The sequence below is a fragment of the Lucilia sericata genome, unplaced genomic scaffold, assembly GCF_015586225.1.
Source record: "Lucilia sericata isolate MDLA Ls3-8-SP2 unplaced genomic scaffold, ASM1558622v1 Contig000792F_arrow, whole genome shotgun sequence".
Lineage (NCBI taxonomy): Eukaryota > Metazoa > Arthropoda > Insecta > Diptera > Calliphoridae > Lucilia > Lucilia sericata.
The window spans coordinates 4,587-25,367 of record NW_023994785.1 but is presented as its reverse complement, the minus strand read 5'-3'; the positions used below and the strand labels follow the sequence as shown (position 1 = coordinate 25,367).

Below are 20,781 nucleotides of genomic sequence, written 5' to 3'. Positions count from 1 at the left end.
GAAGCGTAATATACCTACCTTTAAAATAGTATTTTACAAAAATTTCTAACTACTTGGTAGAGTAGATTTTATATAATTTTTGATCACTTCACATCTAGTGGCCAGTCAATCGCCACTTTAATATCCCTAGTAATCAATAGTTGTGACATTATACACGGTTTTTTTCTGCACTCTACTTCAGAAAACAGTTATATGCAATGTGAAGCGTGAATTTAACTAGTAAAGGGTCAGTAACTGACTTCCTTGTATAAGTAATTCTATATTATACTATATACCATAAATGTCAGGCAAAATCACAAGATCAGAATAACCATTCCGAACTGCAGGTATCATTTAAAATCACACACACATACATGTATGCTGTTAAATGCACTTGCTGGGATTTTATTTGTAGAAAGCCAGAGAAAAAGGGGAATGTAAAGTAAGTAAGTGCAAGAAGAAGGGACAAAAAAACCCAGACATACTGGCACCGTTATTTATTGTCTCACTCGACTTACTCATACTTTTTAATAACAAAAAAATTCTCAGATTCGTGAACATATTTCTACAAATTAACTTCACATACATACATACATATTCAGTCATTAGACTGCTTCGAAAAAATTTTAATTCCAAGAAATAAAAAATGTTAATGGCCTCAAACTGCTATCGAAAGAAAAATTTTCCAAATATAAAATTTTAAAAATTTGTTTTTAATATTTTTATAAAAAATCTTTTTGTTCGAATTTTTGGACAAAAATCGAATTCTTAGTTAAACAGTTAAAAATTTTGTGAAAATTATAAATTTATTGAAAATATAGATTTTTTCAAAAACTAGAATTTTTAGGCAAATGTTAGATTTTTATCGAATTTTTTTATAAAAATAGAAAAAAGGATTTTTAGTAAAAATTATTTTTTTCTAATTTTTAGTGAAATATTGAGTTTTTGGTGAAATATAAAAATTCTATAGATTAATTATTTATCAGGTGAAATATCGAATTTTAGGGAAAAATCTGATTTTTGTAAAAATTAAAATTTTAGTGGAAAATCTAATTTTTAGTAAAAATTCAAATTTTTAGTGAAAAAGCGAATTTTCAATGAAAAATCGAATTATTTGCGAAAAGTTGATTTTTTGCAGAAATTTTCGAATTTTACTGAAAATCGAATTTTTATCAAAAAATTTAATTTTTAAAGATAAATCAAAATTTTGGTGAAAAATCCAATTTTTAGTGAAAATCCATCTAATTTATATTTCTAAAAAGTTGTTTCTATATATTGCCCGTATGATCTAAACCTTTTACATTAAATTAGTGTCTTTCTTCAAAGGATCAGATGCAGTGATCTTTCAGATTAGTTGCAGTGATCTTTTAGAACATCAGGTTTTCGAGATATTTGAGAGGTTATAACAGCGCGAAAATACTTTTATTTATAAAGTTTGTTATGTCGTCTGAAAGACCAATATGTGATAATATCTGTTATATCTTATCCCTTCGTCGCGATATTATAAGGTCAGGTTCAGGCTCAGAGTATCTCTATCCTTTGTTCCCTCGTTTAAAAATTTTTTAGTTTATGTAATTTTTAAATTGATCCAAAAGTTTGAATTGTCCGAAAAATGTACAACCCAGAAGAGTAACTCTAGAAAATCAAAAATTCACAAATATCTTTTTCTGAAGCAATCTAATATTCATACCTTTAGTTTGTATAGGTCTTGACTAAATACATGCATACATACATACATACACACATATGTATGTATATGAATGTATAAGTAAACAAATGGCTGACTGGTGCAAAATTTTGGTCGAATAAATGAACGTATGACTAAATAAACGGTTGTATATTTAACAGGGTGTTTTGCTAAATGTCGTTAACTTTGTTATAGTAATTTCCCAACGATGTTGTCGTTTATTCATTTCGTTTACACAAACAACTTTAAACAGATTACACATACAAAAATCTCCACACATCACAGTAACTCAAACATACAGCGGCAAAAGCAAGTAAGCAATCATTATTATCATCATCACCATCTTTATCAGCAACAAAGAAAACATCATCAACACTATAAAGTAACAACTATAACAGCAGTGGCATTAATAGCAGCAGCAACAATACCTTAAGATACTAGTATACGTTAACAATGACACGTTAATACAAACACAAAAACAAACAAAATAGAAAAAGAGATTTTGTAGTAACGTACAACTAGAGGAATTTTTGCGAAAAATCCACAAAAAAGGATATGAAAAGTTCTTTGTTTAACGTCATACGTTTAATTGTAGGGAAGGGAGGTGAGCGGTGGGGTTTAAAAAGATAATGCAGACAGTCATAATAATAATGACGAAGACAATGATGATGACACCGAACTATTGCCCTCAAAATGAACTTTGTAGAAGAAAACGGTCAATGATATTTTAGTTTGAAACAACAATGATGGAAGTTTTTAATATTTCACTTTGTTTTCAAAGTGTAACAACATCTGTCTGAGAGATTTAAATTGATTTAAATGAAGTGGTCTTATGAACTGTCCAAATGATGCAACAAATTAAATAATTTCATGGAGTTATTAACCAGTGATTTCAACCAAAACATCGAGACATCGATACTTACGATTGACTAAAACATCATTATGTTTGTAAAGCAGTTCCTCCTGTGATGTTATCGGAGGCTCTACCCAATCTGACGGAGTTATAACGTTTTGAGGTTTGTGTGATTTATCTGTCCTCAGATGTACAAAATAAATTATAACTCAGAACAAGTGTCTTGGTGTTATGAAAGTGTCCTGACGTAGTGATTCTCTTGTCATGACCTAACATGAGAGATTATCTTAAACAATTTAGGATATTTAAAAAAAATCGTTTTAAAAACTCAGAATGCATTAAAGGCGATGATTTATCATCATATTTAGTAAATATTCTCATTCATTTTACAATTCGCAATTTTTTAGATCCTCTAAGTGATAACCTAACGTTAGAGCAAGTCTTCATCCATTTACGTCGTCTTTAATAAAATCGTTCTGAAACCACAGAATGTTTCAAAGGTCTTAATTTATTATATATTGGTCGTCATCAATTAAAAGTAAAAGTCGGCTTCATTTCACCTGTAGTGATCTTTTAGACCTCTAACATAACTCAAGGAAACTTCTCAATAGAATTATGATCATTATTTCACCTCAGAATGACTCAATGGATCGCCTATCAAAATGTTCTGTCCTGACCTGTCAAAATAATATTTATGATATTCGAATACAGATCAATGAATCACGTATTGGAACATCATAAAGTTAAAATGTAAGTCCACTCAATTTGAACTTTAGCAATGATCTTTTAGATCATCCAAGTCAGATTACTAACATACGAAGGGAACTTCTTAACACTATACAAATTCGACCTGAAACCTTAGTTAGAGTAGTTATTTTAGATCACCTAAGCCATTGATCACTAATCTTGCATAATGGAACTTATTCTCGAGATCTTTCTTATATTTTTCAAAAAACATATAGAAACAGACTCTTATTGGTCACATTGGTAAATACCTTAAAGTTTGTTTCAAATATTCCAAATATAATTTTAGTACTCTAAAATAAATGCGAAATTAAACAGGGTAAAACTGATATTCTGAATTAAAAAAAATACAAATAGACACACATTTTCTAAATATGTGGGTTATGAACAACAACAATGACAGCAAAAGATACTTGTATGATACCACATGATATTAATATTGATATCATCATTATTCTTCTTCTTTTAATTTTTTTTTTTTAATAAAGGGTTTATCGGCATATATAGAGAATGCGTGTGTTTCTCCTATAGATTTCTGTATTCCATGTTCGTCCGATATGCATGTTTCGCTAATTTTTATACAACAAAAGAAAAAAGCCAACGACAACAATAAACCTCATGTTGTTGTCATTCAACCATTCATACATTTTTAATATACACCAACACACAAAAAAAAGAAACACGCACACACTACTTACTCTACTACTTACTACCTGTTTGATAAATAATGACAACAATGCAAATTGCAATACAATATCAGCAACAAAAAAACAACAACTACTGCTAACAACAATGATTGCAATCAACTGAAAAGGGTCACTTGTATAAAAGTATGTGTGTGTGGAAGAGTGTGTGATACACTTATTTTGTAGTTGATGGTTGATGTTGCTGTTACTGTTGCCAGCAAAATTTGCAAGTGTTTGGTTGATTGGTATATGTATGGTGAGAGATAGGAGTCCAGCTTCAAAAGTACTTGCAAAATTTTAGTTTTAATGGGCATGTCTCCAATCAAGAAGCGGCTAGAAGTTTCCTTCATATACATAAAGCCTTTAGCGGTTCTCCATACCCAAGAATAAATTAAGGACAAGTTTTGTGTTAATAACTTCTCCATTATGGATTTAGTTTTGATAGCCCTCTAAAATTGTAAAAACAAAGTTATTCTTCCTTTTACTTGAATTGGTGTATTCTAGGGGAATCATTTTTCCGAAATATCAATATCCTGATGAAGGAAACTTCGGAACAAACAAACTCTCTTTTAACAAAATCTATGAGTGTTATTCGAAAAATAATACAATTAATAACAAGAATATTAATTAATGTGACTCGACTAACGAGCGTCTCTGTAATTCGATGGCCAGAGTATTAAGAACTTCTTATTCTAAACATCTTCTTATTATTGAGAACTTCTTATTCTTAAGAGCTTCTTTTTTGGGGTCAAGAAAACTTGAATTATTTATATGCTTCCCCATTACTGCAATCACTGATTGTCCTTGTCTCTGTCAGTCTTAATCTATAATTGCATGAATCTGAATGACAAACCAAGTCGTAAACTACTGTGACTATGGAATGTCTCGGCACTTCGAGAATAAATTGATTTAAATGAACTAGTCTAATAAACTGTAGCAATTTTCAAACCATAGAACCAGTGCCATGATTAGTTGTATGCTACCAGACCACCGTTTTTTAGCGATTTCCTTCATGTTAAAATTCCGATTTTAAAACAGCCTTGGGTAAGTTTGTGTAAAATGTACGGTTGTCAACAAAACATATCAAAATCATTTCGCAAAGCAACTAACTCAGGAGATCGTTCAGGTATCCATAATATTTCAACTAATCCATATTTCAGTATCTTGTTCGGAGGTGTTGTTCATTTTAAGACAAGAAGCCATGTGGACCCAGAATTAAGTGGCATAATAAATCAAAATATAATTAGATATATTTCAAATGAGTTGCGAAACTGAAAATAATCATATTAGCAAGAATAAGATAACGATGTTTTATAGGTTTTCAGAAGTTTCTTCGGTTTCTGGCTCAATAGTAGTTGGAAAGCCAATAAATGTCATCAATCTGTTTTGTGAGTTTTTGATCATTCTATAAAGAAGTCGGAACCTTTTAGTTCCTTTGTGGAAGTTTTTATTCAAGTTTAGAATGCTATCTTTATAGATTTGTTTACAAATTTAAAATTTTGTTTTCAAACGACCCCACCGACTAAGCCTCGTATATAGTGGTAGTCAAAAGTACTTATGATGATTATGCGGAAGTATGTTTATTCATTTATAAAGTGCCTGTTGTCCAATACAATATATCATTATTATTTTCTTTATTTTCTACTATTTTTTCTTCTTTCAATTTTTGCTTTTATTCACTCACACTCTTAAATTTACTGTTTGCAAATATATGCAGAATAATATTAAAAAAAAACTTTATTAAAGTTTTTATTAAAATTGACAAAAAACATACAAAAATTAAAGTGGTGAACAATAAATTGCGCTGGCCTCAAATAATGATGTTGTCAATTAATAATTAAAACGGTTATACGTTAAAACTATATATGTATGTGAAATCGAAAATGGTAAAGCATACCGAAATATCAAATATTTCTTCATTTCCATTTGGAATGAGAATTGTTAATTATTATTGTTAATTATAAGGAACCAGTAAAATAAGATTTTGAAAGTAGAATTATGTAAATTTTTATTAAGTTTTAATTTGGTCCGCCTTTAGAGAATTGTTTGATCGTACTAAATGTTTTGATTTGAGAGTCATTTGCAGATTTCTATTCTGTCATGAAATTATACTATTAAACTGTGAAGAAATACGATCGATATCGATATCATAAAGCTTGTTCAATGGTGAACGAATATCTCGGTTGAATCCAAAATTCTGTGGCCCTTGCTTCTGACATACCAATTAATTTCTTAAATTTTTTTTATTTCATTAAATTCAAAATTTTGTATCAATTTATAGTTTTTTAAAGTTAGAGATAATCATTTAAATTGTCAATAATTTTAAAGATTAAAAATCAACAATTCCAGTAATTTTTTTTCTTACAATGAGACAATCTTATTCCGAAGATTGTATGTTGTCATCAAAAAAACACAAATCGGATTTAAAATAAAACGATATTTATTCACTTTAAAAATAAACTAGTAGGTTTTATCTTTTTTCAATTGAAAGCACACGTCCGGTACAATAAAGTCTGGACAATGTTCTTTGCTTGTTGAAAGTCAGAATGCTACTTAACTTCTACACAGCAATGTCGCTGCTTTTATACCATTTTCAAGCATGGTTGTTGTAATGGTATTCAGAATAATAATATCAATGCACAGAGTTGTTTTAAAATAGTATACAAAATAATCATAGTGTTGTATGTGGAAATAAACGTTAAGTTCAAATATCAATATGTTTTCATACAGAGGTGCACTTCGATCAATGCGTTAAATTCAAATATGATATGTCCTCATACAGAGGTGCATTTTAAGCATTACGTTAAATTCAAATATGGATATAAATTAATACAGAGTCGTGTTCAAACAATAATGTATACTGAATTGTATTTTAAATTAAACGTTAGATTCAAAAATAGTTTTAAATAATAAAATAATGATTAAATATAATAATAAAATAATGATTAATAAATGTGTACTGCTACAGACTCCCCCTCTGATGCCGATAACGTCCCGGTGAGGCAGCAGCTAGATTCTTGGTGGGCGTCCTCTTCGTCTATTCATCTGTACTGGCGTTATGGCTTCATCTGATGCGTGATAAGTATCCAATAGTATAGTTATGTCGTCTCCATGAGTAATTATAGATGTAGTTGCTCCTATTCTGTCCATTACGATGTAAGGACTATCTATTTTTGGCACGTATTTGTAGTTGCTAAACCCATAGTTTGCAGCCAAAACTTTGGAATCAATTTCCAGTGGGTGTGAAACATGTTGGTGATCCTCTGTACCCTCCCCCTGGAGCAAAACTGTCCCAAGAGCGTTACAACTGGGAATGTGGGACATCAGAAGTTTGTCTAAGTCCTCGTGTTTCTTGTCTGTCAGCCCTATATCATCGGAATCTTTTAAAAGGCGGATATCCAATGAGTATAAGGGCAAAAAGACTTCAGCCAAGTATGCATCTTGTTCGGATTTCCTGACTTTAATTGGGGGACCAAATAGTGAAGATATCTCACCTGGAGTTCTCTCTCCAACAGGTATTGCGTCCCGAAATATACTCTGGATAGAGTGTGGTGAATAATCATTCGAACATTTAGGTGTGTTCGATAAGGGTGAAATTTTCTTCTTGTCCTCAACAAAACTGATGAACTTCGAAACCTCGTTCATAGCTTTACTGCATGGAGAACACTCGTCACTCTTGAGGTCCATGCTAAAAATACCAACTTCCATAGGATTTTTAAACAAAAATTTGGCTTTTGGATCATCCTCAAAGTACCAGCATCTTTGCGCCATATTCAGGACTATTCCAGCCTGTTCCAAAAAGTCCGCTCCAAGCAAGGTTCGGCTTTTATCGGAGTTTGGAAGATAGACAAGTCGTATTTTACGAATTCTATCGCCAATTACCACGTCACAAATGGTGTGCATAACCTTTCCTGTGGTACTGGAACCGTTGGCTAACGTAACCTCCGCACGAACGTCCTGGAACACACAACCGTTTTTAGTTAAGATCTTCTTTAGGTTGAGGCTGGCTATGCTCGTTTTTGCTCCAGAATCGAAAACTGCTTCCCCTTTTAAACCAAAAATTTCTATATGAGTTGTTGGCAATGCGTGACCAATAATGGTAGATGACAGCAAATTAAATGCCAAGTATTGTGGGCTTTCCTTTGAGTGGTTGCTGCACGTAGGACAATTGGCCCGATACACTCCAGGAGCACCACATCCATAACAAGAAAACGTTGGTTTTCTTAGCAAAGTGTTGTTCGGTTGACTTACTTGTCTTTGTCGCTCTATTTGTTGCTGCTCCTCTACTTCTTGCATGGCTTGTTGTTCATATGTTTGTTGCTTGGCTTGTTGTTCATCACGTTTATTTTTCTTAAAGCAATGTTCAATACTGTGGCCCTTTAGGCGGCAAAACCCACAGCGGTTGCTAGGGACATTTTCCTGCTTAATGTCTGCATTGGTTGTTGTTGGCCGAGATTCTGCCACGAACATTTCCGCCTCTCTGCTTGCAGAAATAAGTTCGCTAAATGTTCTTATGGTTTCGCGGCGAACACGGTCCCGGATTGTAATATTAAGAAGACCATAAACCATATTCAGCTGCACTTCCTCGGATATAGGCACTTTGAGTTGTGACAACAGTAGCCTCTTTTTACAAATGAAGCTGTCTGTTGGCTCCTTTTTCTGCTGTTTCAACTCGAATATATCGGTGAAAATACGCCAGTCTGGAATTGGTGGCGAAAATGTGGTACGGATGAGAGCCTTCGCATCCTCAAAGTTGACTACGGTGTCCTTGACACCAATCCACCATGTAGCTGCATAATCTTCAAGCAGTAGGGGCATTCCTCGTACTGCATCATTATCAGAAATTTTCTCAATGTCCTTGTAGACGCTGATGGCAGCCAAAAATTCCTCTACAGCAGCGGGGTCTCGCTGCCCCTTATAGCGCGCTGTACACTGGGTAAACGAACCGCCTCTGCTGTTACCACCCATAGCTGCTAGTATTTGCTGAAATTGTTCTGCAGAAAATGTTGCCATGCTGACTGCGTTTACGTTTTCACCTGTTGTATGGTCGTCTTCGGCTTCGTTTATTACGCAAACCGCTTCACTGCCACTTCTAGACGATCTTCTGCCGGCTTCGTTTTCACCGAAAACCGCTTCTCTGTTGCTAACCGTCTCGACGTCAGCTGTTATGTTACTAGCTTCGTTTTCTACGAAAACTAGTTTGCAGTCACTTCCAGCTACTGTAGATGACGCTGCGTTGGTGCTATCGGCCACGGCGTTGGCCTTCTTCTTTTCTTCCTCGGCTAAAGTCTTCGAGGCCACTAAGTTGGGCGCCAATGAGACAATCTTATTCCGAAGATTGTATGTTGTCATCAAAAAAACACAAATCGGATTTAAAATAAAACGATATTTATTCACTTTAAAAATAAACTAGTAGGTTTTATCTTTTTTCAATTGAAAGCACACGTCCGGTACAATAAAGTCTGGACAATGTTCTTTGCTTGTTGAAAGTCAGAATGCTACTTAACTTCTACACAGCAATGTCGCTGCTTTTATACCATTTTCAAGCATGGTTGTTGTAATGGTATTCAGAATAATAATATCAATGCACAGAGTTGTTTTAAAATAGTATACAAAATAATCATAGTGTTGTATGTGGAAATAAACGTTAAGTTCAAATATCAATATGTTTTCATACAGAGGTGCACTTCGATCAATGCGTTAAATTCAAATATGATATGTCCTCATACAGAGGTGCATTTTAAGCATTACGTTAAATTCAAATATGGATATAAATTAATACAGAGTCGTGTTCAAACAATAATGTATACTGAATTGTATTTTAAATTAAACGTTAGATTCAAAAATAGTTTTAAATAATAAAATAATGATTAAATATAATAATAAAATAATGATTAATAAATGTGTACTGCTACAACAATAATTTTTGTTTTTTAATATTATACGCTTGTGGCTGGCTAACTCAGTCTCCTCGATTTGTAGTCTTCATCGTCATCATGACCGTCGTGGTCTTGAGTCGATGCTCAACTTTTTTATCTGTATTTAAAAATCATGATTGTTGTTTTGTAATGCGTTTAATTGTTTTTTTTGTCGATGTTATTGTAGTTTTTGTACTTGTTATTTTCAGTTCAGTTGCTGCATGTAATCCATGATGCACTGACAAATATAGTGGTGATGGTAGAGAGGCAGTCAGTGTAAAGTAAAGATTTATTTTTACCAATGTCGAAAATTAACAACGTTGAGTTGTGGTACGCTATTCGACGGTATTGAGAGTATATTATGAGGAATTTCGAACGTAAATTAATATTGATCACTGATTTTTGTTCTCAACAGTAATATTTGGGCCTTCTAGCCCTTGACATTCGCATAATCATAGAGATCTAAGCAACCGATGTTTTGGGGTGATGAATGCGGTTCATCAACCTATTGGTCAACGTTATTATCCAAAAAAGAAAGACTTACTCTTGCATAGAATCTTAATGTATAGTTTAGAAGAGAAAACAATCAATCATGTAGAATGCTAGTAAGTGTTGCTGGTCGACGACAGTTATTCATGGACTATGTTGTTCAGTGAAGATCTCAATCGCACAGATATTCTGAATACATCATTTGTCCGGTTTACCCGACCCTAATATACAAGTTAATAACACAGAATAATATATATCTGTATTTTTTAATGAATCCCGCTTTTATAAAATATTGAAATATCAATATATAGATAGTTCAGCAAAGACAGAAATATTTGGACTATGTGGCTAAGTGTCCATCTCGAATTTTCACAGTTGTAGAGAACTTCAGTTGTATCGACCCCATTATTCAAGATCATAAGGCTTGATAATGACCAATTCATACAGAAAACTTCGAAATTTACCATCAATAGAATCTTAAGATCACATCAAACGGACATTTGGATAGGAAAGTAGTTATAGATCGCAGAAACTTTCTGAACCCAAAGTTTATACGATAAATGCGGTACAGTTATCAATTGAATAATTGCATCAGTTGTGATGATAAATGTGTTCCCAAAGTTGAGGAATCAAACTCGTTCTGGAAAATGAAATAAACACCCCAGCAAAAAATAATTGATGTCATACTTTACAAACTAGATCTTAATCACATCTTAAAATGCGATTACATATTTTTCACTTTTATAAACCAAATATTTCCTTACAAATGAAACCCAGTTAAAAGTGAGGAAAGAGATGTGGAAAAGTCATTACAAATAACATATTTGAAGTACATCAAAATTTGGTGAAAGAGTAGTGAAATTTACATAAGCGTGTCATTAAGAGAATGTGTTTTATTTTTGAAATCCAAATATCGGATTTTTACTGCTTCTAAAAATAAGATCAGATGTAGTTCAAAGTTGAAAAAAATGAACAACATCCCTCCAATGACACGCTAATGTAAAATTCATAGGTTTTACACCCGAATTTGAAGCACTTCGGGTTACTAGTTGTGATGAAAATTCTACATCTTTTTCCACACTTTTTTTGCTGGGACTCCGATATCCAACTATAATTGTCAGTTCAATTTTCGAAATTAAATAAACTTTAAATGTTTTGTTTAGAATTACTATTCTGAATACCCAGTTTTCGGAGAGTTTTTTCTGGCATATAATTTCTTATATCAGGCAAATGACTTTGCTAAAGAAAGGATCGTGCAGATTATTTATATATAATTTCCAGCTGTTTTTATGAGGACTTGAGATCATTATGAGCTGAATTCCATGATTCGCATGCGTTCAAACATCCGATATTTTACGCAGCTTGTGAATTCAACTTGAATTTCGTGAGTATTGGAAATTCCTAACATAATAGAGTTGTCCATATGCCCCTTTGGACCTGGTTTATGCGATTATTCGCTGTCCAATTATGAAAACAACTGTACATATTCTATTTATTGTTGTAACCTAAAGCTGTTAGTATCAGTTCCATCATGCAGATTAATCCAATTTTGTGAATGTTATAATCAATTCTTTGACTTGATCGCATAAAATATTGACTTAAAAGACCTAAAAGAAGTTTGGACATATTGAATCAAATCATTTGATGGCAAGTCCTTTTTATAGGTCGGATTTCAGATTTGATTTTGATCAAATCCATTTGAATAAAAAGAAATCATTGTCGACATCAAAATGTTCTTTTAAATAGACTTCAAGTCAACATTTTCTCTACAGCTTTTTATTTTTATGTAAGTGAAATTCATTTCTTAAATAAATATTAAACAAATTTAAATCTCCTATTAATAATTCCTGTAAAAAGAGGTTTTACATTTCAAGGTGTCCACAAACATGTTTCCAATTTTCTTTGGAAAAACATCAGCATAGTATAAGATTCGTTACAGCTGTATATGGATTTTTATTTTCTACATTTTTTTATTCGTCTTGTCGTCAGTTTTACCCAACAGTTTTGTTTTTCCTTTGTTTGCATTTCGTGTGTGTTTTATCAATTTCCCTTTAAGGTTTGGTGTTGTTATTTTTTCCATAAGCATTTTCATTTGACTTTGTGCTCCTTCTGGTTCCTTCCCCTTTTTTCCTTGTTTATTCAGATTCCTGAACATTTTACAACGTAAACAATTTTTATACCCACCATCAAAAAAGATGGGGGGTATATTGATTTTGTCATTCCGTTTGTAACACATCGAAATATTGGTCATAGACCCACAAAAGTATATATATTCTGGGTCCTCATTAAATTCTAAGACGATCTAGCCATGTCTGTCCGTCTGTCCGTCTGTCCGTCCGTCCGTCCGTCTGTCTGTCTGTCTGTCTGTTGAAAGCACGATAGAGTCCGAATGAAAAGAGCTAGAGGGTTGAAATTTCACATAAATATTTCTTATAGGTAAGGTTTGTTTGGTATTGAAAATGGGCAATATCGGTCCACGTTTTCGGATAGCCCCCATACAAGTGGCCCTCGAAAAGCAGCTTTAACAGCCATAACTTGTTTAAAAATACGAATATAGCGATGAAATTCGACATAAGTAAGTTTCTTGTGATCCAAAATCACTGTGCAAAATTTTATGAGGATCGGTCCATAATTGACCCTATCCCCATATAAGGTACCCTTCAGAAAATGACTTTAACGCTCATTACTGGCTTAAAAATTCTAGTATATAGATGAAATTCGTCATAAGTAATTTTCATACGAGTCAAAATCTATCTAAAAAATTTTATGTTGATCGGTCCATGATTGACCCTACCCCCCATATAAGGTCCCCTTCAGAAAATTCCTTTAACGCTTATAACTGGCCTAATAATACGAATATATAGATGAAATTCGACATAAGTAAGTTTCATTCGAGTCAAACGAGGTTTGATGGTGGGTATATAAGATTCGGCATAGCCGAATATAACACTCTTACTTGTTATATTCTCCAAAAATATCTACTCTTTTTTATTATTTTGTCTTTCGTTTAAAATTTTGTTTTCGTTTTTCCTTTGTTTTTTCCTCTTATTTATTTCGAAAAACATTACTATGTTTGTTGTGTGAGTAAATGATGGAGTTGCAGTAGTGGTAATGGTGGTTGTGTTGTCTTTTGTAAAAGTTAGTGTCAAGGAACCTCTTCAAGGATCCATTTTGTTGATATCTTTTTAATGAAATTAACATCAGTTACAACCACGAAACAACAGCATACATACGCGATGTTATTGTTGTAATTGTAAAAAATATGTACGTAAAATACGACGACATCTACATACAACAATTTCGTAGTAATTCTCCTTCATTTACTTTTAATTCATGCATTTACAATTTGTTTTTGTTATTATACATACATATATTTTGTTATTGTTGTTGTTGTCGTTTTTTGTGTAATGTTTATTGTTACAAATGCAAAGTTCATATGTTTTCATGTCTGTTTAAGTACAATTACTCTCTTTTTTTTACATACATACATTCTATAGATAAAAGTATTTACTACAATCTTGTCGTGAACATTATTGTATTTATTGCAGTTTGTTGTTATTAACTTCAAGTGTTTCGTGTAAATTGTATTTGTTTACTTGTAGCTTTTGTTTTAGTTTTATGTTTTCTTGTAATTTCAGAGCAATGTTGTTTTTATGTTGTTAAGTTTCTATAGTAGTGTTATTTAAATGAAAATCGTAACTGGGCAATTCCATTTTATTGTCAAATTTGATTATCTCACAACTTTTGGGCAATTAAACTAATGATCATGATATTGTTAAAGAAAATGTCAATTCTATTTTTTCAAATCCAAATTCTCAAGGCCTTTCAAAATTTCAATTAATTATACCCTACACCACTTTAGTGGGGAGGGTATATTTGGTTTGTGCTGATGTTTGTAACATACAAAAATAATCGTCTTATACCCACCTTAAAGTATACCAATCGGCTTAGAATCGTTTTCTGAGTCGATTAAGGTACAGGTCGCAATTTTCAAGATAATTGGATTAAATTTGGCACACACTCCTTTTTCGGCCCAAGGACAAAGCCTATTGAAAGCCTATCGGTCCATTATTTCACCTAGCCCCCATACAACAGAACCCCCCGAAAAGGGCTTCTGAGCTCATAATTATGTTAAATATACCTGTATATTGATAAAAAGCGGCACAACTATGTTTTATACAAGCCTTGATGACCTTGCCAAATTTCATAGAGATCGGGCCTATACAAAGTCCCCTTCAGAAAAATACTTGAATGTCCAAAATTAACTTATAAACACAAATATAGCGATGAAATTAAGCACAATAAAATATTTTGTAAATATAAATATATTCACAAAATTTGATCAGGCTTGGTCCATATTTGACCCTAGCCCCCATATAAAGCCTCTTTCAGAAAATTAGTTTTTCATCCATAAATTGCTTAAATGTATCGGAACATGGTAATAGAAGATAAATGCTTTATTATGAAAAATAAATCACATTTAATATTAATAACTGGTGTAGGGTATCATATGGTCGGTCACGCCCGACTATTCTTTCTTACCTGTTTTTAAACTGCGAGAGGCTATTCTTTGCGAATGGCAGTTAATGATCGAGGCCCATCAGTGTTCCATTTGCTAATCTGACGATCATAGTCGACAGTTTGACAAAAAAGAATAGGAAAATAGCTTTTCTCATGAAATCGGGTTCTGTCCTCGCAACCACGAACAGAATAACAATCTACAAGATCAGATTGCAACATTTACTTTGTCATAAACTTCAACTATATACATACATACAAACATCACACCCCCCTTAGATGAGATTAAGGTATTGTAGGAAGAGATCGAAAAAACTATAGATCATTATAGGATGGTCGGTTGATATACAAAAATCAAAGAACTAACAAATTGTACAGCGAAGAAAGCATCTCAAGAAATTTGTAAATACAAACCAATTCTAAAAGGATCGATTAAGAATTATATGCCAAAAATCCTATTAATCAAAGTGACATTGTAAGAGTTGTGCTAATGTAAGTGTCACTGTAAGAGAGACAATTGTAAGTGTCACTATATAAAAGTGACAATTGATGAATTCTCCGTTTCTTGATGACTTTGAAATTCCCTCTTCAATTCTAATTAAGAAATAAATACATAATTATTTTAAAATATGTATCTGACTATTCTGGCATATATGAATTACTTAAAAACAGAAATAATAGCAATTCCAATTTTTATGGTATTTTTTTATAATATTTTCTTTTATATTTATACAATTTTTAAATTATTCAGTTTAAATTTAGAATCATGGCAGCATTACTCTTTTTTTGTTATTCCGTTTAGTTTGTTGGTTTGTGATTGTGTAGTCGCGCGCGTTTAACTTTTAAATCACGAATAAATAACAACTTAAGCGACTATAATTTTGAGGTAATTGACAGTAAAGCATAGAGGAGCAGCGTTATAAGCAGCAACATAAGTGCATGGAATAACCATCAGTATTGTATGGGATGGCATTACATTACAGTGAATTGGGTTGGGATTGAATTGAAATAAAGCCCATTTGTAGAGATAATATTGCACAGGGTACAAAATAGTGTCCAATGTTCTTGTGTTCTTTTTCCTGTTGCAGCTATTGTTTGTACTCGTTGTATGTGTGTTCTGCAAAACAATTTATCTTTTAGAGCAAATCCTCTGATGTTCAATTCACTCGAATTCATTTCGTTTGTGCCTTCATAATAGAGCAGTAGAGTGGTATAATGTTGCCTTAAACGTCCTGTCCTGCTGTTATTGTTCTTTTTTGTTGCTGTTTGTGTCTTCTTTTTACTGATGTTGTTTCAGTTTTAAGTATAAAAACAGACATTTTGATTCAATACTCTTCATTGGTTTTGTTTTTCGGACGATTTTGTTTCATTTTTGTTTTATATTTTGTTCATTTTGATTTCATTTCTGTATCCAAAAGATGAATTCGTAAATTGACATTGATTTGAGATTTAATGCATAATTTACGATGCAATCATACAACAAATACATGTTGAAGAATGCCATTGCAATATATTTAGTTCTACTACAGTGAATGTAAGAATGTTTTGTACAACATGTCTTTGAAAGTTGCATTATAGAAAAATTTATATTTCATCAAAGTTGAAATGTTAGTTTGAATTTTTATACATATTACTGTAATAATTTCGAAATGTCCTACTGTATATAACCTTGCTTTTTGTTGATATAATGGTTTTTGTTGTAAATTGTTAATTTTTGTTTTGAAATCAATTAAATGTGAATTTTTTTAAATTTTAATTTTATGTTTTAATAGTATGCAAAAGAATTAATAGAATGTTAGAGTAACCATTTGAAAAAAGTCTTTCAAACCTATTTTGATGATTTGGAATTTCGACCAAAATTTCATGGAATTCTGTCTCGACTAAAAACTGGTGGTGTCAAATGTATCCCCGTCCTTTCCTTTTATTAACTTGACCTGGAGTAAACCGTAGAGCCATATTATCTGGTATGAGGGGAATCGGAAGCCCACATTGCAGAGTATCGGACTTTGACTTGTCCAGGTTATTGGAGATGTCTCTTCAGGTTGCACTGGTTAAAGGGTGGTGGACGATGAAGTATTCGGATACCAACAGAGGAGTGACTGTGAGACTGAAGTTGGAAATGGGTTTGTGTTAAGTCAATGAATCTAGTCCTACCCATATACTCGTATGAATGTTTCGAATGTTTTCTCTTAAATGTTTCTGATAAAAGAGAAGTATGCTGCGTTGACATAAGGTATATGGTTCGGATGACACTATAGTATTTTCTTCAATACGATTACATATATAAGTGCTATTGCGGAATCAAAAGAGGCCAGTCCATCTGCGTGGTTGTAAACGGGTGTGATGTTTCTTCATCTCGAAAGTTGTGCAACGGGGCAGCAATGTCGAAAGATTTAATAGCTGGAGTATCTGAGCAAAGTGCTTGTACATAGACCGGCGGAACCATGAATAAAAATTGTCACCTGCATGAAAGAGACACTGGTAAATGAGCGCACAACAGGTCCGATGGAGACATACATTATTCTTTAAAACTAACTAAACAAACTTGATGTTGCCTTCATTTAATTCTTTTGGATCTCTTTATATTGATTAAAGTATAAAATGTTCAATCGAGATCTAACTGAAGCACTAATGGACATTCTACGGCTTCTGATTGACGTTTCGATGTATATATTTAAAAGAATTTTGCAATACCAAATTTTCTTTATACACTCCAATAACACGATATAAAATCTTAAGATAGTTCGGTGCCAGCTTAATGTCTAGGTTTTTAATTTGTTATAAGGAAGTTTAACGGTCTTAAAAATTTCAAAAAATTGACAACTGAAACTTTCTTAAGAGGATGTGTTTCAAACCATTTATCAAAAGTTGATTTCCAAAATCCTAAAAAACTTCTGATCTTTACCAGGAACAAAATGAAATGCAAAATCCCCTCTAGATACTTTCAAATATCATGAACTTTTGGCACCAGATCACCATGCAATAATAAAAGTAAGAAATTTTAAAAAATGTACTCTTAATTTCTACTTTAATGCGAAGTTTAGCTTACAATTCCAGATATTACGATAGTTGATGGTCTTAGAAATTTTATTGAAAGTTGCTTTAAAAGTCTATATATTACGAAAAGCTACAATTAGAACTTCGCTGCGAAAAGACCGAAGTCATACTCGGGCAAAGATTGTTAGTTAACTTAGAGGCAGATGGATCAAACTATCGGCCAGTCGTTACAACAACAATAATTAGAAAATAAATTATAATCGAATAAATTTTTAGTAAAAGCACAATGTTTTTTATAATCCTTTCGGAATTAGTGCCATATAATTGATGAGTGTTTCAGAACACTTTTCTTTTGATGACGAAGAACTTATGACTTAAAATTTTGACTTATTTCAAAGAAAAAAAAACATTCAATAACTTACCCGAACCATTATTCCCTCTTGCATCGGTGGGATTATCACCCGATGCACCAGCTGACGACGCAGCATTATTCCCAAGACCAAAATTTGATGGTTTTTTCCAACCACGCCAATTATTATACAAAGATTCAGGTTCTGAACTCCAACTGCATAAGGAATCCTCTTCAAAACGATCAGAGTCATCGAAACTAAAACGTTCTAAATCCTCTTGAACCCAATCAACGGCTGCACCACCATCGGGTGGATTTGCGGCATTACGGCGATTTTGTACATGATCACCAGCGCCAGCACCCCCGGCAGCTCCGGCTGCAGCCTGTTGTTGATTATTGTTGTTATTACGATTATTAACCATTTTATGTTGTTCGATAGTAATTTAGTTGCAGAGGACCGTAAGGGTTTTAATATGTCTGGTATTTTTTTATTATATACAATTTATTTATTTATTTTTGGACATTGAAGGGATTTTTGTTTTCTTTGTTTAATATTCTTTAAAATTTGTTGTAAATTTTTAACACTCCCGTACAACGCGACTTGTTACTTTTGTATGATTTTTTTTTTTTTTACTTACAAGATTTTATTTTTATTCTTTTTCTGTTCTTGTTGTTGTAATATTACCGTCCTTTTTGTGTTGTTGTATTTTAGGTTGTTTTAAACCGGATAAATGTAAAGTAATGAGCGGAGTGAGTGCCTGTTTCTTATTTTTTTTGTTAAATGGGGGAATCGAATGTCTTCTTCTTTTTTTCTTATTTTACTTTGTGTTCTTGTTTTTTTAGTTTTCTTTTATTTTTTTCCTCCTTCTTTCCTTAATAGTTTGCAGTTGTTGTTATGTTACCCCCCACAGCTGTTTTTGTATTGTTTTTTGATGAAAGATTGAGAAACAGACGTTGAAAAACAAAAATAATTTAACGTTTACAGCGACGCAGACTTTAGCAGCAAAGTTGTTAAAACAAAAGACAAAATTTTAAGCAAAAAAAATCAACGAGAATACATTTCCCAAAAAAAAACACAATATTTAATTCACTCTCTGTTTTATTTTGTCACTTTTTATGGTTGTTTTTGTTGTTGTGTATTTGAAGTTTGCACAGTCATAAATTTAATACAAGTTTCTTTCTTTCTTTGTATACAAATAACAAGTCAACAACATAAAGGCGAATGAACGCTGACAGCCAACAAACCGAATGAATTTGTTTTTTTTTTGCTCTTTTTTATAAATAAACAATGCGTATGGCAAAGTCAGAGAAGAAAAAATTGAGTTTACAAACAATTACAGAAAAACGAAACGAAGCAAATAAAACGAAAATTTATAAATTTTAACATGGTTTATTTGTAAGACATTAGTTTTTTGCACAGATATAGAGAATACTGGATGAATATACACCAGTAACAAAAACAAAGGAAATTTTGTAAAAATTTACAAGAATATTTGCATTTATTTAGAATCAGACGATCGGTGTTTAGTTAAATTTATCAAGTGTTGTTTTAACTTTTTGTTCTTTATAGTGCAATGACTTTTTGTTTTTACAGACGATTAAAGTCAAAGATGTTGAAAATTATACAAAATGCTCATTTTTGTTTTTGTAATACGAATTACTTTACTTTTTCTTTACGCACTTACAACTCTTGTACACTGTCGGTAGCAGTAAGTATTATTAGAAATTTTAGCAGGGAGTTTACAACATGGCTGTTCTAACACCAGCTTCTTTTTTACAAAATTTCTCTGCCAGCAGCAGCAGCAGTTGTTTGATTTTCTTTTTACTTTCAAAAGAACAGCTGCTTTTCTTCAACTTCAAGTATTCTTCACACACAATCGCACGCACCAAGTGTTTTTTCTTGAATTCCCTTTTCTTCTCTGGTTTTATTTATATTTTTCTTTGTTACGTTTTGTTCATGATTTTCGTTGTTATTGTTATTATTTCTCATCTGTTTTTAATATGCGAAATTCGCCTTACAATTTTTTTTATTTTTTTTTCAGCTCTTCAATTCGCCTTGACAATTTAGATTCGCCTTGAAAAAAATATTTTTTGCTCTTCTTTTTTCACTTGATTTTTTTTTTTTTGTATTAAAGAAAAAATTTTTCTTCCTATTTTTCACACCAAAATAATGAAAAATTTATATGAACTCTTAAAAGAAATGAGATTTTGTATATATAACATCTTAATTAACGAAATTTACATTAATTTTTACTGTAATTCTTGTATTTGATCTTTATTATTTTTCTTATACCTGGTCGTTTTTGGTTAAAAAAATTCAACGACCTTAAAGACCAAATTTTTCATAACTGTATATTTTCTTAAAATTCACATTTTCTCGTTTAAATTTCATTCAATTCTAATAAACACTATTGTCTGGTAGATGGTTAATATAGTTTTAATTAATAATTTTTGAAATTTCCTATAAAAATTGCAAATTTTCCGTCGCGTCGTAGGGAGCTTATAAAAATTTTTCTTTGTCGATTTATTCACTCACACATCAGCGAAAATTATTTTCTTCT

The 20,781-nt window shown here is 32.0% G+C and overlaps 1 protein-coding gene across 6 annotated transcripts in view; it reads right to left on the bottom strand.

The window, feature by feature from the left end:
• LOC119608104 (zinc finger SWIM domain-containing protein 8) overlaps window positions 1-20,781 on the bottom strand; it is a 27,924-nt gene extending 7,143 nt beyond the window's left edge. The window contains exons 1-2 of one of the 6 annotated variants that reach the window (XM_037962376.1): window positions 19,906-20,780; window positions 18,294-19,131 (exon numbers count right to left, since the gene is read on the bottom strand). In XM_037962376.1, coding sequence (XP_037818304.1) covers window positions 18,294-18,642 — 349 coding nt within the window. In that variant the 5' untranslated portion in view covers window positions 18,643-19,131; window positions 19,906-20,780. Of the gene's footprint in view, window positions 1-18,293 lie in introns of all 6 variants that reach the window. The other 5 variants (XM_037962375.1, XM_037962377.1, XM_037962378.1 and 2 more) reach the window with 5 other exon arrangements.